The following is a 27,829-nucleotide window of genomic DNA, read 5'->3' on the forward strand; positions in this document are numbered from 1 at the left end:
AGTTGGGCCACATTTTGAGTGTACTTAGGGGTTTAATAGATCCACATGGCTTATTCTCTAAACCGCTTCACCATGCGGCTGTTCAGGCCTAGACGATCATCGGACATGATGGGCGGGGCTTAATTTCGCACGCTCAGACGCGCACTTTACTCTGGCTGAGAAGGCAGCAGGCATTAGCTCCGGTTGAGCCTAGACTGGTGTTCTGTTAACCGGATCGTTGCAGAGTCATTTTGCAGTACCCTGGGGGCAGGTAGGCGCCACAGCAGAGCTGTGGTGAGGTGCAGGGGTTATTTTTGTCAAATCTAACATATTTGTGACTATAAATACCTTTTAGAGGTTAATTTCTCCCCTTACTCTTGGGGTGCAATAATTGTTGGAGCCATTAATTAGGTGTAGTTAATTTTAAACGGTAAATTAACGTTTTGAAGCAGTTTTGAAAAATGTGCGCGCTTTTTATTTCTTAATGGCGCAGTACATGCTTTAAAAAAAAAAAAATAGTTTAAATCAATAAATAAAGTGTTAAATGACTATTGTGGTTATTACTAGGGAATCTCATTGTTCTATGTGTTTAGAAGCCATTGTGGAACCCCCTCTTACATTGTGTACATCTTGTACTGAAAGGGCCTTACACTGTAAAAAGCATATTTTAGGTAAAGAAAGTGTGCCTAAGGATGATTCTCAATCTGAAGAGAACCAGGATATGCCATCCAATTCTCCCCAAGTGTCACAACCTTTAACGCCCACGCAAGCGACGCCAAGTACCTCTAGTGCGTCTAATTCTTTTACTCTGCAGGAGATGGCTGCAGTTATGTCAACTACCCTTACAGAGGTATTATCTAAATTACCAGTGTTACAGGGTAAACACAGTAGGTCAGGTATTAATGTGAATACTGAATCCTCTGATGCTTTTTTGGCTATTTCCGATGTACCATCACAGTGTTCTGAGTTGGGGGTCAGGGAATTGCTGTCTGAGGGAGAACTTTCAGACTCCGGAAATGTGTTACCTCAGACAGATTCGGACGTGATGTCCTTTAAATTTAAGCTTGAACACCTCCGTCTGTTACTTCGGGAGGTTTTAGCGACTCTGGATGATTGTTACCCTATTGTGATACCTCCAGAGAAATTGTGTAAGATGGACAAATATCTAAAGGTGCCTACTTACACTGATGTTTTTCCGGTTCCTAAAAGAATTTCGGAAATTGTAAAAAAGGAATGGTATAGACCAGGTATACCGTTCTCTCCCTCTCCTAATTTTAAGAAAATGTTTCCCATATCAGACACCATTCGAGACTTGTGGCAAACGGTCCCTAAGGTGGAGGGAGCTATATCTACCCTGGCTAAGCGTACAACTATACCTATTGAGGACAGTTGTGCTTTCAAAGACCCTATGGATAAAAAGTTAGAGGGTCTACTAAAGAAATTATTTATTCATCAGGGTTTCCTTTTACAACCTATGGCTTGCATTGTTCGAGTAACTACTGCAGCAGCTTTTTGGTTTGATGCTCTAGAAGAGTCTCTGAAGGTTGAGACTCCATTAGATGACATCTTGGATAGAATTAAGGCTCTCAAGCTGGCCAATTCTTTTATTACTGATGCTGCTTTTCAAATTGCTAAATTAGCGGCGAAAAATGCAGAATTTGCTATTCTAGCGCGTAGAGCATTATAGCTCAAATCTTGGTCTGCTGATGTGTCATCAAAATCTAAGCTTTTAGCTATTCCTTTTAAAGGTAAGACCCTATTCGGGCCTGAATTGAAGGAAATCATTTCTGACATTACTGGAGGTAAAGGTCATGCCCTACCTCAGGATAAGTCGGTTAAGATGAGGGGTAAACAGAATAATTTTCGTTCCTTTCGAAACTTTAAAGGAGGACCCTCTGCTTCCTCTTCTTCCACAAAGCAGGAAGGAAATTTTGCTCAATCCAAGTAGGTCTGGAGACCCAACCAGGCTTGGAATAAAGGTAAACAATCCAAGAAGCCTGCTGCTACTACAAAGACAGCATGAAGGGGCGGCCCCTGATCCGGGACCGGATCTAGTAGGGTGCAGACTTTCTTTCTTTGCTCATGCTTGGGCAAGAGATATTCAGGATCCCTGGGCACTGGAAATCGTGACCCACGGGTATCAACTGGAATTCAAGGATTTTCTCCCAAGAGGGAGGTTTCATCTTTCATGATTATCTGTAGACCAGATAAAAAGAGAGGCGTTCTTACGCTGTGTAAAAGATCTCTCTACCATGGGAGTAATTTGACCCATTCCAAAACTGGAACAGGGGCAGGGGTTTTACTCAAATCTTTTCGTGGTTCCCAAAAAAGAGGGAACTTTCAGACCCATTTTAGATCTCAAGTGTCTAAACAAGTTTCTCAGAGTTCCATCATTCAAGATGGAGACTATACGAACAATAATACCTATGATCCAGTAGGGTCAATATATCACTTCCGTGGACTTGAAGGATGCATACCTTCATATTCCTATTCACAAGGATCATCATCAGTTTCTAAGGTTTGCCTTTCTGGACAAACATTATCAGTTTGTGGCTCTTCCTTTCGGGTTGGCCACAGCACCCAGGATCTTCACAAAGGTTCTAGGGTCCCTCCTGGCGGTTCTCAGACTGCGGGGCATAGCAGTGGCACCTTATCTGGATGATATTCTGATCCAGGCGTCAACTTATCAACTGACAAAATCTCACACGGACACAGTGTTGTCTTTTCTGAGAACTCACGGCTGGAAGGTGAAAAAAGTTCACTAGTTCCACAAACAAGGGCTCCCTTCTTGGGAACTCTGATAGACTCGGTAGACATGAAAATATTTGTGACGGAGGTCAGAAAATCAAAGATTCTAAATACTTGCCTAGCACTTCAGTCCATTCCTCGGCCGTCAGTGGCTCAGTGTATGGAGGTCATTGGATTAATGGTAGCGGCAATGGACATCATTCCGTTTGCTCGCTTTCATCTCAGACCACTGCAGCTGTGCATGCTTGGACAGTGGAATGGGGACTATGCAAATTTATCTCCTCAGATAAATCTGGATCAAGAGACCAGAGACTCTCTTCTTTGGTGGTTGTCGCCGGATCATCTGTCCCAGGGGACTTGTTTCTGCAGACCCTCGTGGGTGATAGTGACAACGGACGCCAGCCTACTGGGCTGGGGTGCAGTCTGGAATTCCCTGAAGGCTCAGGGTGTTTGGACTCAGGTGGAGTCTCTACTTCCAATCAATATTCTGGAACTGAGAGCAATATTCAATGCGCTTCAGGCGTGGCCTCAGTTGGCTTCGGCCGAATTCATCAGATTCCAGTCGGACAATATCACGACTGTGGCGTATATCAATCATCAGGGGGGAACAAGGAGTTCCTTAGCGATGATAGAAGTATCAAAGATAATCCGATGGGCGGAGGCCCACTCTTGCTATCTATCAGCGATCTACATCACAGGAGTAGAGAACTGGGAAGCGGATTTTCTGAGTCACCAGACTTTTCATCCAGGGGAGTGGGAACTCCATCCGGAGGTGTTTGCCTCATTGACTCGCCAATGGGGCAGACCAGAATTAGACCTGATGGCATCTCGTCAGAATGCCAAGCTTCCATGTTACGGATCCAGGTCGAGGGATCCTCAGGCCAAACTGATAGATGCCTTGGCAGTACCTTGGTCGTTCAGCCTAGCTTATGTGTTTCCACTGTTTCCTCTCCTTCCACGCGTGATTGCTCGGATCAAGCAGGAGAGAGCTTCAATAATCCTGATAGCGCCTGTGTGGCCACGAAGGACTTGATATGCGGATCTAGTGGACATGTCCTCTCTGCCACCGTGGAAACTTCCTTTGAGACAGGACCTGCTCATTCAAGGTCCTTTCCTGCATTTAAATCTACATTCTCTGCAGCTGACTGCTTGGAGATTGAATGCTTGATTTTATCTAAGCGAGGATTCTCTGATTCGGTCATCGATACTTTGATACAGGCTCGAAAGCCTGTCACTAGAAAAATCTATCATAAGATATGGCATAATTTTTTTATTGGTGTGAATCCAAGGGTTACTCATGGAGTTAGGATTCCCAGGATTTTGTCTTTTCTCCAAGAAGGATTGGAGAAAGGGTTATCAGCAAGTTCCCTAAAGGGACAAATTTCTGCTTTGTCAATTTGCTTCACAAGCGTTTGGCAGATGTGCTAGATGTTCAGTCTTTTTGTCAGGCTCTAACTAAAATTAAGCCTGTATTTAGACCAATTACTCCTCCCTGGAGTTTGAATTTAGTTCTTTGAGTTCATCAAGGGGTTCCGTTTGAACCCATGAATTCCATGGATATTAAATTGTTATCTTGGAAAGTTCTGTTTTTAGTTGCTATTTCTTCTGCTCGAAGAGTTTCTGAGCTTCCAGCGTTACAATGTGATTCACCTTATCTTATATTTCATTCTGATAAGGTGGTTTTACGTACCAAACCTGGATTTCTTCCTAAGGTTGTTTCAAATAAGAATATTAATCAGGAAATTGTTGTTCCTTCATTGTGTCCTAATCCTTCTTCTAAGAAGGAGCGTCTGTTACATAACTTAGACGTGGTCCGTGCCTTGAAGTTTTACTTGCAGGCGACTAAGGATTTCCGTCAATCATCTTCATTATTCATTGTTTATTCTGGAAAGCGTAGGGGTCAGAAAGCTACGGCTACCTCTTTCTTTTTGGCTGAGGAGTATTATCCGCCTGGCATATGAGACTGATGGACAGCAGCCTCCTGAGAGAATTACGGCTCATTCTACTAGGGCTGTGACTTCCACATGGGCCTTTAAAAATGATGCTTCTGTTGAACAGATTTGTAAGGCTGCGACTTGGTCGCCCCTTCATACTTTTTCCAAATTTTCCAAATTTGATACTTTTGCTTCTTCTGAGGCTGTTTTTGGGAGAAAAGTTCTTCAAGCAGTGGTGCCTTCCGTTTAGGTCTCTGTCTTGTCCCTCCCTTTGATCCGTGTCCTGTAGCTTTGGTATTGTATCCCACAAGTAAGGATGAAATCCGTGGACTCGTCGTATCTTGTAGAAGAAAAGGAAATTTATGCTTACCTGATAAATTGATTTCTTCTACGATACGACGAGTCCACGGCCCTCCCTGTCATTTTTAAGACAGATTATATTTTATTTTATTTTACAACTTCAGTCACCTCTGCACCTTTTAGCTTTTCCTTTCTCTTCCTAAACCTTCGGTCGAATGACTGGGGGTGGAGGGGAAGGGAGGAGCTATATATACAGCTCTGCTGTGGTGCTCTTTGCCACTTCCTGTTAGCAGGAGGATAATATCCCACAAGTAAGGATGAAATCCGTGGACTCGTCGTATCGTAGAAGAAATCAATTTATCAGGTAAGCATAAATTTCCTTTTTTAGGTAGATTTTGTTATTTTGGGGGGTGGGGGTTACTTGTATTATAGAGGGGGGTTGTAATTTTGTAATTTTTTTTTTAAAAGAGCTGAAATCACTTTAGGGCAAAGTTAGTTTCCGTTTGGTGCATGTGGCGGTATAGGGGCTAATTGTTCAGTGCCTGCAGTGGGTATGTGGTGGTATAGGGGTTAATAGGATAGATACTTGAGGTGGGGATGTGGCGGTATAGGGATTAATAGGATAGATACTTGTGGTGGATATGTGGAAGTATAGGGGTTAATAGTATATATACTTGATGTGGGTATGTAGCGGTGTAAGGGTTAATAGGATAGATACTTTTGGTGGGTATGTGGCAGTATAAGGGGTAATAGTTTAGTACTTCCGGTAGGTATGTGGCGTATAGGGGTTAATAGGATAGATACTTGCGGTGGGTATGTGGCGGTTTAGATCTTGTAGTGTTAGTTTGCGATCGTAAGGTACTTCAGTTTCGTGATATTAATGGTTAGGCACACAGCAGTTATATTGCAAAGAATCTTTCACTATACATCGCCAATATGGGCGGCAATGCTGAGTGTTATCTATAGCCAGCATTGCAGACCAATGGCATGTTAAGTAAACGCCTCTCGCTGATGCCACTATGTCGGAAGCTTAGAATATTTAAACAGGCTCGCTCAACATAGTGACGGATCCCTTGGAATATTTTGCCACCTCGTAGCATTTTCGATCATCTGGGCCTTAAAGAGGAGTGGGAGTTGCTAGTTTAGATTAAAGGACAACCAATTGTGATGAGGGCTTGGCAGAATTGTATGGGTTGGTGAGAACGATCTAGAGCTGGATCTACGTTAGTTTGTGTTTTATAAAACTGAACATACTAATTTATATTTGCAGACCGGTTTGGACTAAGGCCTTTAGATTGAAGCTGCCAATATGATTTATATTAATTTGCTTACTCTAAAGGATCTTTGTGCTAGATTGTTACGAGCTTTACGCCCCTGTTCTTAGATTTGTGCCAGCTTCAGTCCTTGGTTTCCAGTAAATAGAGGATTCTGTGCCTGTGGTTGTATAACTATGCAGTTTTCTTTCATTCAGCGAACTTGCCCAGAACGAAAAGGAAAGAAAAGCAAGTATTCTGCAGTTAAGAAAAAAAATGGAAAGGTCATGGATTTGAAATAATATCAAAGAAACATAGGAATTTCTGATTCTATTACAAGGTCTCAATAAAACTATTACTCACGTTTTCTACTATGAAAACCATCTTTTAACTATAAGCCTGAAAATGTAACATTTTATTGTTCATTTCCTCAATCCATATTTTTATTAAATTACTAAATATCTACAAACAATTAAAACATAGGGCTCCATTTATCAAGGGCCGGGCAGACAAGGTTTGCTATTATGAATCTCGCCTTGTGGCTAACGGGCAGCAAATGCTTGTGCAATGACTCTCAGCAGGGGCTGCCAATTAACCTTATCAGATCGTATCAGGGTGACTGAACTCTGCAACACTTTAGGTGGCGGAAAGGTTAAATAACCGCGGTCTTAAGGCTGCAGCTACTTAAATTGCATTTCAAGCTCACTCGCATAAGCCTGAAACACTGGGTCTCCGAAACTGCACTCGCAGGTTAATGAATGGAGCACTTAGTGTCATATCCCAGTATTAACTTATTATTTTACAAAGAACAAGATACCAAAGGAGATACCACATACTCCAGAACACATTTAAAAGAGAATATTGTAATTATTCACAAAAATATTAATATTAACAAAAAAACCTGAATTGTTTTAATACCCCCACACTATTGCTAGCAATAAATTCAGATGAATGCATAAACTATACCGTTAAACACATTATAGATAATGTAAAGGTTTTATGTATCTATACTATGACACCGATCTGACATTTCTGTGTGCTAATCCATGTATCAGCAACACATTCTTTTTTTTTCTGACTGTGCCTTATAACAATTGAAAATGATTAATTAAATTTATTTTCTTTAGCAGTGATGGCAAACTGCCTAACACATGAAGGCTGCAGATTAATATTTAGAAGCACTAAGGCTGCATATAAATGTATGGCTTTTAAACACAAAACTAATAATATATATACATAATTCAATTGACAGAGGGGCCGTTTTTTTTGGGTCCCAGGGTACTCCCTGTGTGATGTTCTCCTCTCCAGAAGGCTCTTTTGTGGCCACTTTATTTGTCCACCCACCAGAAGTCCCCAAAAACATTTTAAATGCCCCTCTTCTCTGAGACTATAACAATAATGTCATGCAATCACAGTTCTGCTTTTTCCTGGAAGCTGCAAAAATGAATGCAGAGGGCCACAAATAGTCCATGGGCTGCAAGTTGGCCATCTCTTTTTAGAGTATTGTGCTGCACTTTAGAGATAAACACAATTTTAAACTATACATGTTATCTTTTGAAGCAAGACAAGCAATAACCTACCATGTAGCACTCATATAGCTAACCTTAAAGGGACAGTAAAGTCAAAATTAGATATTCATGAACTTAGACAAATAATACAATTTTAAACAACTTTCTAATTTACTTCTATTATTTAATTTGTTTCCTTCTCTTGTTATCCTTTGCTGAAAGGTTTATCTAGATAAGCTCATGAGCAGCAAAGAATCTAGATTCTAGCTGTTGATTGGTGGCTGCATAAATATACCGATTTTCATTGGCTCACCCATGTGTTCAGTTAGAAACCAGTAGTGCATTGCTGCTTCTTCAACAAATTATACCAAGAGAATGAAACAAATTTGATAATAGAATTAAACTGGAAAGTTGTTTAAAATTGTATGTTCTACCTAAATCATGAAAGAAAAATGTTGGGTTTCATGTCCCTTTAAAGTATTCTGCATTATATGAGTATAATTCCTAAAAAATACAGTAGAAATAAAATGGTATTAATTATCCAATAGTATAGGTAATACAAAGCTTGTACCAAAGAAATGGAAACTTTTGTGGTTTGTTTTATTGTCAAATGTCAGATGGAGGGGTTAAACATGGAACTCTGGACACGTTACCCAGGCAACCAAGCTAACTGTGTAGAGAAAAAATATAAAAGAAGTGATCAGTAAAAATAGTACTGTCACTAAGACTGTAGAAAGTGAAGCCTTTGCACAAAGCTGGGGCACAATGTAGGGAAGTTCTTTGGCAAAGAGTTCAATGAGTTAACATAGTGGATGGAAATGTGAAGGGGTGGATAGTCTGTAGTCTCATTTCCCACATAGACTGGGTGTTTTGCCAAAGCTTCTGAATGGTTTAAAGCTGCAGCGATCTGAATCAGAACTGAAATTCAACAAGACCAAAAACAATAAAAAAAAAGTTTCATGGGATGAAAAGCAATAATGAAATACTCAACTTTTATAGTGTTTTATTATCACGCAAATGTTCCTTAGTATCTTTAGGTAAAACCCCCACAAAGGGTTTAAACTCCTGAACCAGACTCTCTCCTAATCTAGTCCTGAGCAGGACACAGCCTGTGATTGGTGGCTACTTACATATTCCATTCCTCATTGTGCTGCTTGGGAACAAATTAGGGAGAATTAAACTTTCATGATTTAGGTAGGGCATGCAATATTAAACAACTTTCCAATTTCCTTTTATCATCAAATTTGCCTTGTTCTCTTTTATTCGTTGAAAGCTAAACCTAGGTAGGCTTGTGCTAATTTCAAAACCCTTGAAGGTCGCCTCCTATCTCAGTGCATTTTGACATTTTTTTTTTTTTTACATCCAGAGAGCGCTAGTTCATGTGTGTCATATAGATAACATTGTGCTCACTCGAGGAGTTATTTATAAGTCAGCACTAATTGGCTAAAATGCAAGTCTGTCAAAAGAAATAAGGGGGCAGTTTGCAGAGGCTTAGATACAAGGTAATCACAGAGGTAAAATATGTATTAATATAATTGTGTTGGTTATGCAAAACTGGGGAATGGGTAATAAAGGGATTATCTATCTTTTTAAACAATAAACATTCTGGAGTAGACTGTCCCTTTAAACAAATAATTACAAAGAAGAATTGATGTAATAATAAAATGCTGTATAGAATAAGATTTGAATCAAAACTTAGATCTCATATCCAAAGGAATTGATATGGTTTGTGGGGGTCCAGTATAAGTTTGAATAATCAAATAAATAGCCCAAAAACTAAAATTCCAATTAAGTGCCTAAGCATAGCAGATGGCTCATTCACAAATGTTTTACAATTTTAATTACAGAGACCTGAAAATATGACTTGTACAATTTTAAAACCACATTTTCAAAAATGATATTTAGTTCAGTACATTTAGTAATATATGAAAGAACAAGGGCTCGCATAAGCATATATATTATATTGTCTGAGTTTCAGATTATTCATTAAAGGGACATTTTACACTAGATTTTTCTTTGCATAAATGTTTTGTAGATGATCCATTTATATAATAGCCCATCTGGGGGTGTTTTTGTAACAACGTATAGTTTTGCTTATTTTTAAATAACATTGTGCTGATTTTCAGTCTTACCCACATTTGTGTGGCTCACATAATCATAATGGTAATTACTACTACCTTTTATTCACTAACGCCTAGATTTAGAGTTCTGCGGCCAAAGGGGTGCGTTAGCTACGCGTGCTTTTTTCTGGCCGCACCTTTTAAATACAGCTGGTATTTAGAGTTCACAGAATGGCTGCGTTAGGCTCCAAAAAGGGAGCGTATAGCATATTTACCGCAACTTCAACTCTCGATACCAGCAGTGCTTACGGACGCGGCCAGCTTCAAAAACGTGCTCGTGCACCATTCCCCCATAGAAAACAATGGGGCTGTTTGAGCTGAAAAAAACCTAACACCTGCAAAAAAGCAGCGTTCAGCTCCTACCGCAGCCCCATTGTTTTCTATGTGGAAACACTTCCTACGTCTGCACCTAACACTCTAACATGTACCCCAAGTCTAAAAACCCCTAACCTTACACTTATTAACCCCTAATCTGCTGCCCCGCTATCGCTGACCCCTGCATATTATTTTTAACCCCTAATCTGCCGCTCCGTACACCCCCGCCACCTACATTATCCCTATGTACCCCTAATCTGCTGCCCTAACATCGCCGACCCCTATATTATATTTATTAACCCCTAATCTGCCGCCCCCAATGTCGCCTCCACCTAACTACACTTATTAACCCCTAATCTACCGACCGGACCTGAGCGCTACTATAATAAATGTATTAACCCTTAATCCGCCTCACTCCCGCCTCAATAACCCTATAATAAATAGTATTAACCCCTAATCTGCCCTCCCTAACATTGCCGACACCTAACTTCAAGTATTAACCCCTAATCTGCCGACAGGAGCTCACCGCTACTCTAATAAATTTATTAACCCCTAAAGCTAAGTCTAACTTTAACCCTAACACCCCCCTAAATTAAATATAATTTAAATCTAACGAAATAAATTAACTCTTATTAAATAAATTATTCCTATTTAAAGCTAAATACTTACCTGTAAAATAAACCCTAATATAGCTACAATATAAATTATAATTATATTATAGCTATTTTAGGATTTATATTTATTTTACAGGTAACTTTGTATTAATTTTAACCAGGTACAATAGCTATTAAATAGTTAAGAACTATTTAATAGCTAAAATAGTTAAAATAATTACAAAATTACCTGTAAAATAAATCCTAACCTAAGTTACAATTAAACCTAACACTACACTATCAATAAATAAATTAAATAAACTACCTACAATTATCTACAATTAAACCTAACACTACACTATCAATACATTAATTAAATACAATACCTACAAATAACTACAATTAAATAAACTAACTAAAGTACAAAAAATAAAAAAGAACTAAGTTACAAAAAATAATAAAATATTTACAAACATTAGAAAAATATTACAACAATTTTAACCCCTTAATGACCGGACCATTTTTCAATTTTCTTACCCTTAATGACAATGGCTATTTTTAAATTTCTGCAGTGTTTGTGTTTAGCTGTAATTTTCCTCTTACTCATTTACTGTACCCACACATATTATATACCGTTTTTCTCGCCATTAAATGGACTTTCTAAAGATACCATTATTTCATCATATCTTATAATTTACTGTAAAAAAAAATACAAAATATGAGGAAAAAATGGAAAAAAACACACTTTTTCTAACTTTGACCCCCAAAATCTGTTACACATCTACAACCACCAAAAAACACCCATGCTAAATAGTTTCTAAATTTTGTCCTGAGTTTAGAAATACCCAATGTTTACATCTTCTTTTTTTTTTTTTTGCAAGTTATAGGGCAATAAATACAAGTAGCACTTTGCTATTTCCAAACCACTTTTTTTTAAAATTAGCGCTAGTTACATTGGGGCACTGATATCTGTCAGGAATCCCTGAATATCCCTTGACATGTATATATTTTTTTTTTTAGAAGACATCCCAAAGTATTGATCTAGGCCCATTTTGGTATATTTCATGCCACCATTTCACCACCAAATACAATCAAATAAAAAAAAAACTGTTACATTTTTCACAATTTTAGGTTTCTCACTGAAATTATTTACAAACAGCATGTGCAATTATGGCACAAATGGTTGTAAATGTTTCTCTGGGATCCCCTTTGTTCAGAAATAGCAGACATATATGGCTTTGGCATTGCTTTTTGGTAATAATAAGACCGTTAAATGCTGCTGCGCACCACACTTGTAATATGCCCAGCAGTTAAGGGGTTAATTAGGTAGCTTGTAGGGTTAATTTTTAGCTTTAGTGTAGAGATCAGCCTCCCACCTGACACATCCCACCCCCTGATCCCCCCCTGACCTCCCTCAAACAGCTCTCTTCCCTCCCCCACCTCACAATTGTCACCGCCATCTTAAGTACTGGCAGAAAGTCTGCCAGTACTGAAATAAAAATCATTTTTTATTTTTTTTTATTTATTTTTTCATACTGTCTGCAGTCTGCATCCCCCCTTACCCCACAACCTCCCTGATCCCCCCCATACATCTTTCTAACCCTCCCCCTCTACCTATTTGCCGCCATCTTGGGTACTGGCAGCTGTCTGCCAGTACCCAATTTGCCCCCAAAAATAGTTTTTTTTTTTACTTTTTAGATGAAAAATATGTTTTCTGTAGTGTAGCTGGGCCCCCCTTAATAATCTACATCCCTCCCCCTCCCAGATCCCTTACTACTCAAAGAAGATCCCCAGGACCCCAGGCATCTGCATTAATTATATTATTTTTTTCTATTTCTTCCGGTCATATTTTGCGCGCACCCGCCCCCGCTCCCCCCCCCCGCCGCAACCGCCGATATTGCAGGAACTACTCAAGACTAATACCGATCGGGAGCATATACTTAACGGTCCTCCCAGAAGCTGCTCCCACCCACCAACAAATGTGAGATCACTATAGTCCGATGCAGAGAGGGCCACAGAGTGGCCCTTTCTGCATCGGTGGGTAAAAATAAGGGATTGCAGTGATGCCTCAATATTGAGGCATCACTACAATCCCTTGTAAGCAGCTGGAAGCGATCATGATCGCTTCCAGTGCTTCTAACAACAGAGGACGTACCAGGTACGTCAATTGTCATTAAGGGAATGTTTTTCCATGACGTACCTGGTAAGTCCTCTGTAATTAAGGGGTTAAACTAATTACACCTACTCTAAGCCCCCTAATAAAATAACAAAGACCCCCAAAATAAAAAAATGCCCTAAACTATTCTAAATTAAAAAAGAATTCAACTCTTTTGCCTGTAAAAAAAACACATACAATACCCCCCCCAACATTACAACCCACCACCCACATACCCCTAATCTAACCCAAACCCCCCTTAAATAAACCTAACACTAAGCCCCTGAAGATCTTCCTACCTTATCTTCAACTCGCTGGGTATCACCGATCGGTCCTGGCTCCAAAATCTTCATCCAACCCAAGCGGGGGCTGGCGATCCATAATCCTGCGGCTGAAGAGGTCCAGAAGAGGCTCCAAAGTCTTCATCCTATCCGGGAAGAAGAGGCGATCCAGACCGGCAACCATCTTGATCCAAGCGGCATCTTCTATCTTCATCCGATGCGGAACGGCTCCATCGTGAAGACCTCCAGCATGGATCAATCTTCTTCCGACGACGTTCAACTGAAGAATGACAGTTCCTTTAAGGGACATCATCCAAGATGGCGTCCCTCGAATTCCGATTGGCTGATAGGATTCTATCAGCCAATCGGAATTAAGGTAGGAAAATTCTGATTGGCTGATGGAATCAGCCAATCAGAATCAAGTTCAATCCGATTGGCTGATCCGATCAGCCAATCAGATTGAGCTTGCATTCTATTGGCTGTTCCGATCAGCCAATAGAATGCAAGCTCAATCTGATTGGCTGATCGGATCAGCTTTAAATAGGAATCATTTATTTAATAAGAGTTAATTTATTTTGTTAGATTTAACTTAGGGGGGTGTTAGGGTTAGGGTTAGACTTAGCTTTAGGGGTTAATCCATTTATTACAGTAGCGGCGAGATTCGGTCGGCAGATTAGGGGTTAATAATTGAAGTTAGGTGTCGGCGATGTTAGGGAGGGCAGATTAGGGGTTAATACTATTTATTATAGGGTTATTGAGGCGGGAGTGAGGCGGATTAGGGGTTATTAACTTTATTATAGTAGCGGTGCGGTGCGGTGCGGTCTGCAGATTAGGGGTTAATAAGTGTAGGCAGGTGGAGGCGACGTTGTGGGGGGCAGGTTAGGGGTTAATAAATATAATATAGGGGTCGACGGTGTTAGGGGCAGCAGATTAGGGGTACATAAGTATAACGTAGGTGGTGGTCGGCAGATTAGGGGTTAAAAAAATGTAATCGAGTGGCGGCGATGTGGGGGGACCTCGGTTTAGGGGTACATAGGTAGTTTATAGGTGTTAGTGTACTTTAGAGCACAGTAGTTAAGAGCTTTATAAACCGGCGTTAGCCCATAAAGCTCTTAACTACTGACTTTTTTCTGCGGCTGGAGTTTTGTCGTTAGATTTCTAACGCTCACTTCAGCCACGACTCTAAATACCAGCGTTAGAAAGATCCCATTGAAAAGATAGGATACGCAAATGACGTAAGGGGATCTGCGGTATGGAAAAGTCGCGGCTGGAAAGTGAGCATTAGACCCTTTAATGACTGGCTCCAAATACCAGAGGGCGGTAAAAACCAGCGTTAGGAGCCTCTAACGCTGGTTTTCACGGCTACCGCCCAACTCTAAATCTAGGCCAAAGTGTGTTACAATGGGCTTCTGAGCTGTAGGCCAGTAACCTCGTTGACTAGTGTATTAGTGAATTTTTATCCACTTGTATGGAATATTCATTGATATTCTCAGACACCTCAGCAATCCTTATTAATTTTTTGTACTATAAACATTTTTAATAAGGGTATTTGTATACCCATTTTAGAATCTGGGTGAATTAAAGTTTTCTTTTTTTGGTCCCATTTATATGAACAATTTGCACTGCTATTTAGCATTAATAAGTGTGTGCCTAAAAGTTGTTTCTTTATTCTTTTCTTTTTGGTATTATATAGTAATTGTAAGTAATTGTACCCTTTGTAGCCTTTGTCTGAGACATGCAGGTACTTACTTAACAAATGTCCCCTCCACTGTTCTTACCCAGATTCTAGTACAATCCGCTAATTGTGCAATGCCACCCTGAGCTTTTGTGTGGCCAATCGCACGTAAGAGTGGACTATCAATTATCTCGATCTGATTGGATCGAGATGATTGCAATCTGCCACCAAAAGTGTCGTAGATAGGCTAAAAAGCAGCGTTCTTATGACTGACATCTGCTACTTAACTAGCGTTGTAGGCTCGCTCTTAGCAAGACTGAAACGCTAGGGCTCCGAAGCTATATCTCTTACTTGTATGTAATGGAGGATTTTAATCTCACGGTTTTATCCCCACCATAACTCAAATGAGTTGTATATAGATATATAAATATATATTGTATTTTTAAGTTAAAAAACCCTTAGGTATTAAAAGAATTTCTAAAAAGAACATATTAAATTTGTTTAAAAAATATATAGGATATTTCAAGGTATTTGACTGGGAAGGGCACTCAGGTGTATATATATTTACAGATATTAACGCATAAAAGACACACACACATATATATATATATATATATATATATATATGTGTGTGTGTGTATACTGTATATATATATATATATATATATTATAAAATCAGACACTAGGTCACTGCACAATTTGAACGGCTTGCTTAATACTCATTAGTATATTGACGGCCACTTTATATGGCACAAATTATATTTAATGGCTAAGTAGTTTCTCTCATTAAGCAATGGAATAACAATGTGAATTTAAACCAATACTGACACTGTACACAAAACTTACTATTTACAACCTATATATAATACAATTACAGCCATAATAGACACTATGTTACTTCAAGTGTTACAAGGAATATGGTAGATTCTTAATACAGAGGGTTGTGATGCCAGATCTCTAAACGTCATAATACCAGACGACTGATCTTATATATTGAGTCTTTATTAGGGATGAAACTCCTACTGTGTATCACATCACATATCCATTTTCGTATATCAGTTGGTATTCCCTCATTTCATATCAGGATATAAGTGAGTCGTTAATGATGACCTTCTTGCACAGTTATTACTCAGAGGGGCTAGTGATAGAAAGGTCTGAAATCCATCTGTGTGTTTAAGCCTCTTGGTGAGAATGGGTGGTATATAATCAGTAAGCATAGTCCTGATGTTAGATACTCCATGTTTTTGCTGGCAGAAGTGGCGTGCCACTGGTTGTTCAGTGTCTCCTTTTTCAATAGCCTTCTTGATCGCCGATCTATGGTTGTCCATGCGATCTCTGAATGACATCACCGTCTTGCCCGCATAGAACAGCGAACATGAACATATTAGAATATAAATCATATGACCACTGGTACAAGATAACCGGTGATTCATTTTAAATCTCCTATTGGGGTGAGGATGTTGGAATGAAGATCCTCTGAGCATACTATTACATGTTATGCAATCTCCACATTGAAAACAGCCTTTTTGCCTGTTTTCAACCATGTTATATTCTGATAGCACTTCACCGGATCAGATTTAACCAATATATCACAAAGATTACGTGCACGTCTTTATGCCATCCTTGGGGGGTCTGAATGCTGGAATGCTAAGGATTTATCTACTTTAATCAATTCCCAGCATCTGCCGCTCCAGATCTCCTCTTCGGTTCCATCGGTGGTCGGCTGGCTGAAGACAGCTAAAAGGTAGGATGATCTTCAGGGGGGTAGTGTTAGGTTTATTTAAGGGGGGTTTGGGTTAGAGTAGGGGTATGTGGGTGGTGGGTTTTAATGTTCGGGGGGTTGTATTTTTATTTTACAGGCAAAAGAGCTGTTTTCTTTGGGGCATGCCCCGCAAAAGGCCCTTTTAACGGCTGGTAAGGTAATAGAGCTGGTAACTTTTTAATGTAGAATAGGGTAGGGAATTTTTTTATTTTGGGGGGATTTGATATTTTATTAGGGGGCTTAGATTAGGTGTAAGTATCTTAAAATTGTTGTAATATTTTTGAAATGTTTGTAACTTATTTTTTTTTATTTTTTGTAACTTAGGTTTTTTATTTTTTGTACTTTAGTTAGTTTATTTAATTGTATTTAACTGTAGGTAATTTATTTATTTAATTAATTTAATGATAGTGTAGTGTTAGGTTTAAGTGTAACTTAGGTTAGGATTTATTTTACAGGTAATTTTGTATTTCTTTTAGCTAGGTAGTTATTAAGTAGTTTATAACTATTTAATAACTATTCTAACTAGCTAAAATAAATACAAAGTTACCTGTAAAATACATATAAATCCTAAAATAGCTACAATGTAATTAATAATTACATTGTAGCTATTTTAGGGTTTATTTTAAAGGTAAGTATTTAGTTTTAAATAGGAATAATTAATTTAATAAGAGTTACATTTATTTAGATGTATTTAATTAATATTTAAGTTAGGGGGGTGTTAAGGTTAGGGTTAGACTTAGGTTTAGGGGTTAATAATTTTATTATAGTGGCGACAGTGTAGGGGGGGCAGGATAGGGGTTAATAAATTTATTATAGGTGGCGACGGTGTGGGGGGGGGGCAGGATAGGGGTTAATAAGTTTATTATAGGTGGCGACGGTGTAGGGGGGGCAGGATAGTGGTTAATAAATGTATTATAGGTTGCGGCGGTGTAGGGGGGGCAGGATAGGGGTTAATAAATTTATTATAGGTGGTGACGGTGTAGGGGGGGGCAGATTAGGGGTTAATAAGTTTAATATAGGTGGCGGCGGGGTCCGGGAGCGGCGGTATAGGGGTTAAACAATTTATTTAGTTGCGGCAGGGTCCGGGATCGGCAGGATAGGGGTTAATAAATTTATTATAGGTGGCGGCGGTATAGGGGGGGCAGGATAGGGGTTACTAGGTATAATGTAGGTGGTGGTGGGCTCCGGGAGCGGCGGTTTAGGGGTTAATACATTTAGTATAGTTGCGGCGGGGTCTAGGAGCGGTGGTTTAGGGGTTAATAACTTTATTTATTTGCGGGGGGCTCCGGGGGCGCCAGTATAGGGGGTAGAACAGTATAGTTAGTGTGGGTGCTTAGTGACAGCTTGTCAATAAAGCTGTCAAAAAGCTGAAGAGCAGAGAGATCGGATCAGTGATAACTATCACAGTCCGCTGCTCATCGCCCTGTACTTGGTGCACGGCTTTTTGACAGATTTATTGATAACTTTGACGAGATTTTTCAGGTCCGCGGCGCCGATGGTAGGCGAGCTTAGGTGGGCGTATTGGGCCGGCAAAGGCAGGTAAGTAGACACGTTGATAACTAGAGGCCAATATATTTACATGTGTTTTGTGAAAATTCTTTTGTGGCCCTAACACTTTACTTAAAGGGACAAGAAACCCCAACATTTTCTTTCATAATTTGTATAGAACTTACAATTTTAAACAACTTTCCAATTTACTTCCATGATCAAATTTTCTTCATTCTCTTGTTATCCTTTGCTGAAGGAACAGCATTGCACTACTGGCAGCAAGATAAGCACATCTAGTCAGCCAATCACAAAAGACAATTGTGTGCAGGCACCAATTAGCAGCAGCTCCCACTAGTGTAGGATATGTGCGTATTCTTTTTCAACAAGGGATTCCAAGAGAACAAAGCACATTTGAAAATAAAAGAAGTGAATTTAAAAGTGTCTCAAAATGACATGCTCTACCGGAATCATGCAAGTTTTATTTTGACTTTCCTATCCCTGTAACTGATCAAGTGCAAAAAATAACTTTAAACTTTTAATATGAGCAATGTTTAGTGCAGTCGCAATCTCCATTGAAAATAAAGGGAGTGCTAAAGGGTTGCAGCTGCACTAAACATTCTCTGATTATTCAGTTTTACCATGGACTTGTAATATCAATTTGGGCGCTAATTTTAGTGTGGTCCAGAGATATTGATAGCTCACCCTGCTCCATTAATAACTCTCCACTTGTAATCTGCACCATTATGTGCTGGCCTTTAATTGGATCATTGTTAGTGTTAGTTGTTATAGCATATATACCCATAAATCTAAGGCCCTAAGTGAATGAAGTTGAATGGAGATTTTTTTTATTACGTCTCCAAATATCTGTTACCGTTTCCTTGCCCAATGAAAAACCATGATACATGGGTGCCGTCTCTACACAATTCCTAACATTTTCTTATTAATCTAGTTATATTCTTAATCCTAAAATGTTACCTGGAGTTAATTTAGCAAAATGTTGTCGGCCTAAAGAATTTCCTATCATATAAATTGTATCAGAATCATTAACAACGGAACTCCTGATTTGCTCCATCTATAATTTACATTTCCTGATTCTATATATAACACTAGTTTGCATAGATAATACATAATGAAAAGGTTCAAATGCCAATGTGAAAAAAAGTGAATTAATTTGTGCATATTGTTTCTCCTGTTTAAATAGTTTGTGATGCTGAACTGATGGGAGACTCTGGAATATTTACATCTCCAAACTATCCAAACTCCTATCCTAATAACAGAGAGTGTATTTACACCATCACAGTGGAAACAAATAAACAAATTGCACTGAATTTCACAACGTTTGCTCTTAATAGTTTTTCAAGTTGTGACCGAGACTATGTCGAAATAAGGTAAGTGCATTGGATTTTTTTTTCTATTGCATTAAATATTGTTTTAAACTTATTATAGAGGCTATTATGTATTATTTACGGTTATGTACTGAAGAAATTAAACACAGCCAGTACATAAAAGTACACTGTAATTCTGAAGGGGTATTTATTATATGTTGATTTCTATTAGACAAAATAACAGTTTTTACATCTATCTTATTAATCTATAACTTGAGCAATATTTTTTTTCTGTATCAAATAACATTTTATATTATTTTATATAATGCAAGTGTTTTTATAGGATAATTTGGTGAATGTGTTTCAAAAAGCAATGGTACCTAATAAAGGCTGTTCTCCAGTCTAGAGCACAATTCCTAGATGGTAATAATGCTAGAGGCTATTAAGCTAATCTAATTAAAATATTCTAACAATGGAAATAGTTATAAAATATACAGAATATTACTGATACTACATACAACTATGGAAATCACAGATGAATTGCTAGATGTTTTTACTAGTCATCTTTCTCTCTATTGCAAACAATATAATACATTTTTTTTGTTAAAAAAAATAAAATAATTATTGGTCAAAAGTGAATTTTTATTAAGTCTTCCTGCTATAATTTTAATAATGTAATCATGATTCTCAGTTCACATTTTTAAAGTATATATTATATTACCTCAAAGAAACTATTTGTGCATGCTTAAATATTTACTGGCAATCAGATTTTACTTCATGTGATTTAGGTGTTTATCTCTTAGAAATAAGTATTTTTTTTTCCAAAATGTGCTTTAAATAGAACTCAGTCTGCTGCAATTGTAAGTTTTAATTAATGCTCCATGTCTGATTTATGTTAAAACAACAAAACATGAGCCATTACACCTGGGATTTAACTCCTGGCCACTAGGAGCAGGCAAAGTTTGCAAACACATCAATAGCTTCTGATGCCTCTCATTTCCCTGACCATCTCAGTCTTATTATCGCCTCCAAAGGAGAAGGGGAAGAATAGAGGTACTCCAGAGTCCTCATTGACAGTGATTCTCAGACTAACTTGAGACCCACTTTTTTCCACTCATAGAGCCAGAAATAGGACAAAGGAGAGTGTGAAGTATTAGGGTAGTGACAGAAGTTCTCCCTTTTGTAGTAAGTCACAAGCCTGCCACAGGTGTCACCGGGAACTGTTCCTTAGACGACTCCAGTTGGGTTATTTTTAAACTTCTTTTAGATATCCTCTGCTGTTGCTTGTGCAGCACTCAATAGGCTCTCAACTGGGTGCAGTATTTCGTTCTGCAGATGGGTAACCACAGTAGAGTGGGTGCACATCAGGTAAATACCTTGAGCACTTGTATAGCCCGCAGGCTATTAGCAGATACATACATGTATGTATATCATTGCAAGGGGACACTTGAACAGTCACAGACTTAAACACTACTTTTATTCATTTTAATACTGGCTTATTGCAAAAGTATAATACTAAGTATATGAGGGCATTTTGCCCCATTTATTAATGGTCGACAAAGTTCTCTCCCGTGAACCTGTCTACCTGGCCTCATAGCGAGTGGGCAGCATATGCTGCCCTCATTTAACATTGCATAAGCAGCTGCTTGTACAATGCCGTCCCCTGTTGGGATACACAACAACCTTATGGGATACCTGTTTTTAGGCAAAACAACACAGTCATCTAGGGTATAAACATTTGCAGACATGAAATTGCAGAAAAGAGCAGTTTTTATTCCATAAACAAACACATGCCACACTTGGCTTCAAATCATATTCACTTTACTTTCAAAAGAAAACCCTATCTCTTTTAGAGCACTAACTAAACAATACAGCAATCATAACTATCCCAGTTAGAATAACCTAACATACAATGTAACAGTTTTAATCAACCTGCCTGATTAACTGTTTACTCAGAAAACTTGTCACTGTTCACTGCTGTCCTGCTCTCAGCAGGTTATACAAAACATTATCTCTCTAGGAATCAGCAGCCTGAGATTTTAGCTGCTGCAAATTAATTAGAAATAGGTATGTTGGCTAGAGACTGTTAAGGATTCTGGGTCCTAAATATCTTCCCTCTACTATCCTTCCAAACAATTTGTGACATATCCTCCCCTAGCTAGAACCTGTGGGAATGAGGGGGCTTCATCAATAACCAGTGCACACAGGATGACCATCTGCATTACCCTGAGTTTTATCAGCCCTATGCTCCATAGTACAATGAAATTACTTAAAGGGACATTAAACACTTTGAGATGGTAATATAAAATGATAAATTGTATATATAAAACAACTCTGCAATATACTTTCATTATTTATTTTGTCCTCTTTGCCTGTAATTCCATTCTGAAATTGTGAGCTTTTCAGTTCCTGTTAGAAATGGAAGTGCAGAACACTGTTAAATCCAGCACAGCCATTGGCTGCACACTCTAGTGACCTATTTATAACTGTCCCTAATTGGCCACAGCAGAGAAGGTAACACAAGTTACAACATGGCAGCTCCCAGTGTTTTATAGAAACTAAAACTTTGCACTTATTTTGTCACTTTTTAAACAACTAATGAAACTTAAAAAATACATCTACATGTTAGTCATGGACTAATCTTTTCTTTGAATGCATCATTCTATCTAGCATGTTTTTAGTGTTTAATGTCCTTTAAAGACTGAGAAATCATATATACTGTATATAATCCTTGCATTTTTCTCGTTATTTTGCCTCATCCAAGTCAATGGTGCATGATTGGTAATCAGATCATTTTCTTCCTAACAGAACATATTTTAAGGTTTTTAGTGCCTATTTAGGGCTAGATTACAAGTTGAGCGGTATTTAGCATTTTCACTATAGTGAAAACTCCGCTAGGATTTTCATTTTTATGCTAGCCAGGTTGCGCTGGTATTACAAGTTGAAAGTAAACAGTTTTTTCTACAGCAGTAACCCCAATCACGCTTAAAGTCAAATTAGAAAATCCTGATCGCGTTTTTGCATTCCCCATAGAAGTCAATGGAGAAAAAAAAAGTGAAAAAAAAGTGAAAAAAAAAACCAACCACTATTTCATGCAAACAGCATAGCATTTTCACAATAGCACTAACCAGACACGCTAACCTAACATGAAAATATGTTTTTGAAACAAATATATATATATATATATATATATATATATATATATATTGTGTGTGTGTGTGAAGTATGGAGTCTAGATGTCAGCGCTCATAGAAGGGAGGAAACCTAAACAAAAGAACAATTTATGGTGCAGTATGAAAGCACTGGTGTATGGTGTGGCAATAAATGTAAGTGATGCTCACCTTTCTTTCATGTAATTAACAAGAGTCCATGAGCTAGTGACGTATGGGATATACATTCCTACCAGGAGGGGCAAAGTTTCCCAAACCTTAAAATGCCTATAAATACACCCCTCACCACACCCACAAATCAGTTTTACAAACTTTGCCTCCAAGGGAGGTGGTGAAGTAAGTTTGTGCTAGATTCTACGTTGATATGCGCTCCGCAGCAAGTTAGAGCCCGGTTTTCCTCTCAGCGTGCAGTGAATGTCAGAGGGATGTGAAGAGAGTATTGCCTATTGAATGCAGTGATCTCCTTCTACGGGGTCTATTTCATAAGGTTCTCTGTTATCGGTCGTAGAGATTCATCTCTTACCTCCCTTTTCAGATCGACGATATACTCTTATATTTACCATTTCCTCTACTGATTCTCGTTTCAGTACTGGTTTGGCTTTCTACAAACATGTAGATGAGTGTCCTGGGGTAAGTAAGTCTTATTTTCTGTGACACTCTAAGCTATGGTTGGGCACTTTATTTATAAAGTTCTAAATATATGTATTCAAACATTTATTTGCCTTGACTCAGATTGTTCAACTTTCCTTATTTCCAGACAGTCAGTTTCATATTTGGGATTATGCTTTAAATTATCATATTTTTTCTTACCTCAAAAATTTGACTTTTTTGGCGCAAAAATTCTTTTCCGTTTCCGGCGTCATACGTGTCGCCGGAAGTTGCGTCATTTTTGACGTTATTTTGCGCCAAAAATGTCGGCGTTCCGGATGTGGCGTCATTTTTGGCGCCAAAAGCATTTAGGCGCCAAATAATGTGGGCGTCTTATTTGGCGCCAAAAAATATGGGCGTCGCTTTTGTCTCCACATTATTTCAGTCTCATTTTTCATTTGCTTCTGGTTGCTAGAAGCTTGATGTTTGGCATTTTTTTTCCCATTCCTGAAACTGTCTTATAAGGAATTTGATCTATTTTGCTTTATATGTTGTTTTTTCTCTTACATATTGCAAGATGTCTCACGTTGCATCTGAGCCAGAAGATACTACAGGAAAACCACTGCCTGCTGGATCTACCAAAGCTAAGTGTATCTGCTGTAAACTTTTGGTAGCTATTCCTCCAGCTGTTGTTTGTAATAATTGTCATGACAAACTTGTTAAAGCAGATAATATTTCCTTTAGTGATGTACCATTGCCTGTTGCAGTTCCCTCAACATCTAAGGTGCAGAATGTTCCTGATAACATAAGAGATTTTGTTTCTGAATCCATAAAGAAGGCTTTGTCTGTTATTTCTCCTTCTAGTAAACGTAAAAAGTCTTTTAAATCTTCTCTCTCTACAGATGAATTTTTAAATGAACACCATCATTCTGATTCTTTGGACTCTTCTGGTTCAGAGGATTCTATCTCAGAGATTGATGCTGATAAATCTTCATATTTATTTAAGATGGAATTTATTCGCTCTTTACTTAAAGAAGTACTAATTGCTTTAGAAATAGAGGATTCTAGTCCTCTTGATACTAATTCTATACGTTTGGATAAGGTTTTTAAAGCTCCTGCGGTTATTCCAGAAGTCTTTCCTGTTCCTAATGCTATTTCTGCAGTAATTGCTAAGGAATGGGATAAATTGGGTAATTCATTTACTCCTTCTAAACGTTTTAAGCAATTATATCCTGTTCCGCCTGACAGGTTAGAATTTTGGGACAAAATCCCTAAAGTTGATGGGGCTATTTCTACCCTTGCTAAACGTACTACCATTCCTACGTCAGATGGTACCTCGTTTAAGGATCCTTTAGATAGAAAAATTGAATCTTTTCTAAGAAAAGCTTATCTATGTTCAGGTAATCTTCTTAGACCTGCTATATCATTGGCTGATGTTGCTGCAGCTTCAACTTTTTGGTTGGAAACTCTAGCGCAACAAGTAACAAATCGTGATTCTCATGATATTATTATTCTTCTCCAGCATGCTAATAATTTCATCTGTGATGCCATTTTTGATATTATTAGAATTGATGTTAGATTTATGTCTCTGGCTATCTTAGCCAGAAGAGCTTTATGGCTTAAGACCTGGAATGCTGATATGGCTTCTAAATCAACTCTACTTTCCATTTCTTTCCAGGGAAACAAATTATTTGGTTCTCAGTTGGATTCTATTATTTCAACTGTTACTGGTGGGAAAGGAACTTTTTTACCACAGGATAAAAAGTCTAAAGGTAAAAACAGGGCTAACAATCGTTTTCGTTCCTTTCGTTTCAACAAAGAACAAAAGCCTGATCCTTCGTCCTCAGGAGCAGTTTCAGTTTGGAAACCATCTCCAGTCTGGAATAAATCCAAGCCTGCTAGAAAGGCAAAGCCTGCTTCTAAGTTCACATGAAGGTACGGCCCTCATTCCAGTTCAGCTGGTAGGGGGCAGGTTACGTTTTTTCAAAGAAATTTGGATCAATTCTGTTCACAATCTTTGGATTCAGAACATTGTTTCAGAAGGGTACAGAATTGGTTTCAAGATGAGACCTCCTGCAAAGAGATTTTTTCTTTCCCATGTCCCAGTAAATCCAGTGAAAGCTCAAGCATTTCTGATTTGTGTTTCAGATCTAGAGTTGGCTGGAGTAATTATGCCAGTTCCAGTTCCGGAACAGGGGATGGGGTTTTATTCAAATCTCTTCATTGTACCAAAGAAGGAGAATTCCTTCAGACCAGTTCTGGATCTCAAATTATTGAATCGTTATGTAAGAATACCAACGTTCAAGATGGTAACTGTAAGGACTATTTTGCCTTTTGTTCAGCAAGGGAATTATATGTCCACAATAGATTTACAGGATGCATATCTGCATATTCCGATTCATCCAGATCATTATCAGTTCCTGAGATTCTCTTTTCTAGACAAGCATTACCAATTTGTGGCTCTACCGTTTGGCCTTGCTACAGCTCCAAGAATTTTCACAAAGATTCTCGGTGCCCTTCTGTCTGTAATCAGAGAACAGGGTATTGTGGTATTTCCTTATTTGGACGATATCTTGGTACTTGCTCAGTCTTTACATTTAGCAGAGTCTCATACGAATCGACTTGTGTTGTTTCTTCAAGATCATGGTTGGAGGATCAATTTACCAAAAAGTTCTTTGATTCCTCAAACAAGGGTAACCTTTCTGGGTTTCCAGATAGATTCAGTGTCCATGACTCTGTCTTTAACAGACAAGAGACGTCTAAAACTGATTACAGCCTGTCGAAATCTTCAGTCTCAATCATTCCCTTCGGTAGCCTTATGCATGGAAATTCTAGGTCTTATGACTGCTGCATCGGACGCGATCCCCTTTGCTCGTTTTCACATGCGACCTCTTCAGCTCTGTATGCTGAATCAATGGTGCAGGGATTACACGAAGATAAATCAATTAATATCTTTAAAACCAATTGTTCGGCACTCTCTAACGTGGTGGACAGATCACCTTCGTTTAATTCAGGGGGCTTCTTTTGTTCTTCCGACCTGGACTGTAATTTCAACAGATGCAAGTCTCACAGGTTGGGGAGCTGTGTGGGGATCTCTGACGGCACAAGGAGTTTGGGAATCTCAGGAGGTGAGATTACCGATCAATATCTTGGAACTCCGTGCAGTTTTCAGAGCTCTTCAGTTTTGGCCTCTTCTGAAGAGAGAATCGTTCATTTGTTTTCAGACAGACAATGTCACAACTGTGGCATACATCAATCATCAAGGAGGGACTCACAGTCCTCTGGCTATGAAAGAAGTATCTCGAATTTTGGTTTGGGCGGAATCCAGCTCCTGTCTAATCTCTGCGGTTCATATCCCAGGTGTAGACAATTGGGAAGCGGATTATCTCAGTCTCCAAACGTTGCATCCGGGCGAATGGTCTCTTCACCCAGAGGTATTTCTTCAGATTGTTCAAATGTGGGGGCTCCCAGAGATAGATCTGATGGCCTCTCATCTAAACAAGAAACTTCCCAGGTATCTGTCCAGATCCCGGGATCCTCAGGCGGAGGCAGTGGATGCATTATCACTTCCTTGGAAGTATCATCCTGCCTATATCTTTCCGCCTCTAGTTCTTCTTCCAAGAGTAATCTCCAAGATTCTGAGGGAATGCTCGTTTGTTCTGCTAATAGCTCCGGCATGGCCTCACAGGTTTTGGTATGCGGATCTTGTCCGGATGGCATCTTGCCAACCATGGACTCTTCCGTTAAGACCAGACCTTCTGTCACAAGGTCCTTTTTTCCATCCGGATCTGAAATCCTTAAATTTAAAGGTATGGAAATTGAACGCTTGATTCTTGGTCATAGAGGTTTCTCTGACTCCGTGATTAATACTATGTTACAGGCTCGTAAATCTGTATCTCGAGAGATATATTATAGAGTCTGGAAGACTTATATTTCTTGGTGTCTTTCTCATCATTTTTCTTGGCATTCTTTTAGAATACCGAGAATTTTACAGTTTCTTCAGGATGGTTTAGATAAGGGTTTGTCCGCGAGTTCTTTGAAAGGACAAATCTCCGCTCTTTCTGTTCTTTTTCACAGAAAGATTGCTATTCTTCCTGATATTCATTGTTTTGTACAAGCTTTGGTTCGTATAAAACCTGTCATTAAGTCAATTTCTCCTCCTTGGAGTTTGAATTTGGTTCTGGGAGCTCTTCAAGCTCCTCCGTTTGAACCTATGCATTCATTGGACATTAAATTACTTTCTTGGAAAGTTTTGTTCCTTTTGGCCATCTCTTCTGCTAGAAGAGTTTCTGAATTATCTGCTCTTTCGTGTGAGTCTCCTTTTCTGATTTTTCATCAGGATAAGGCGGTGTTGCGAACTTCGTTTGAATTTTTACCTAAAGTTGTGAATTCCAACAACATTAGTAGAGAAATTGTGGTTCCTTCATTATGTCCTAATCCTAAGAATTCTAAGGAGAAATCATTGCATTCTTTGGATGTTGTTAGAGCTTTGAAATATTATGTTGAAGCTACGAAATCTTTCCGTAAGACTTCTAGTCTATTTGTTATCTTTTCCGGTTCTAGGAAAGGCCAGAAAGCTTCTGCCATTTCTTTGGCATCTTGGTTGAAATCTTTAATTCATCTTGCCTATGTTGA

General features: G+C 38.7%; 1 protein-coding gene across 1 annotated transcript in view; it reads left to right on the top strand.

Annotated features, from left to right (window-relative positions):
• The window catches only part of CUBN (cubilin), a 749,121-nt gene that overhangs the window by 163,207 nt on the left and 558,085 nt on the right, over positions 1-27,829 (top strand). The window contains exon 23 of the mRNA XM_053713984.1: positions 19,313-19,499. Coding sequence (XP_053569959.1) covers positions 19,313-19,499 — 187 coding nt within the window. The remainder of the gene's footprint in view (positions 1-19,312; positions 19,500-27,829) is intronic.

This window comes from Bombina bombina, chromosome 5 (assembly GCF_027579735.1).
Source record: "Bombina bombina isolate aBomBom1 chromosome 5, aBomBom1.pri, whole genome shotgun sequence".
Taxonomy (NCBI): Eukaryota; Metazoa; Chordata; class Amphibia; order Anura; family Bombinatoridae; genus Bombina; species Bombina bombina.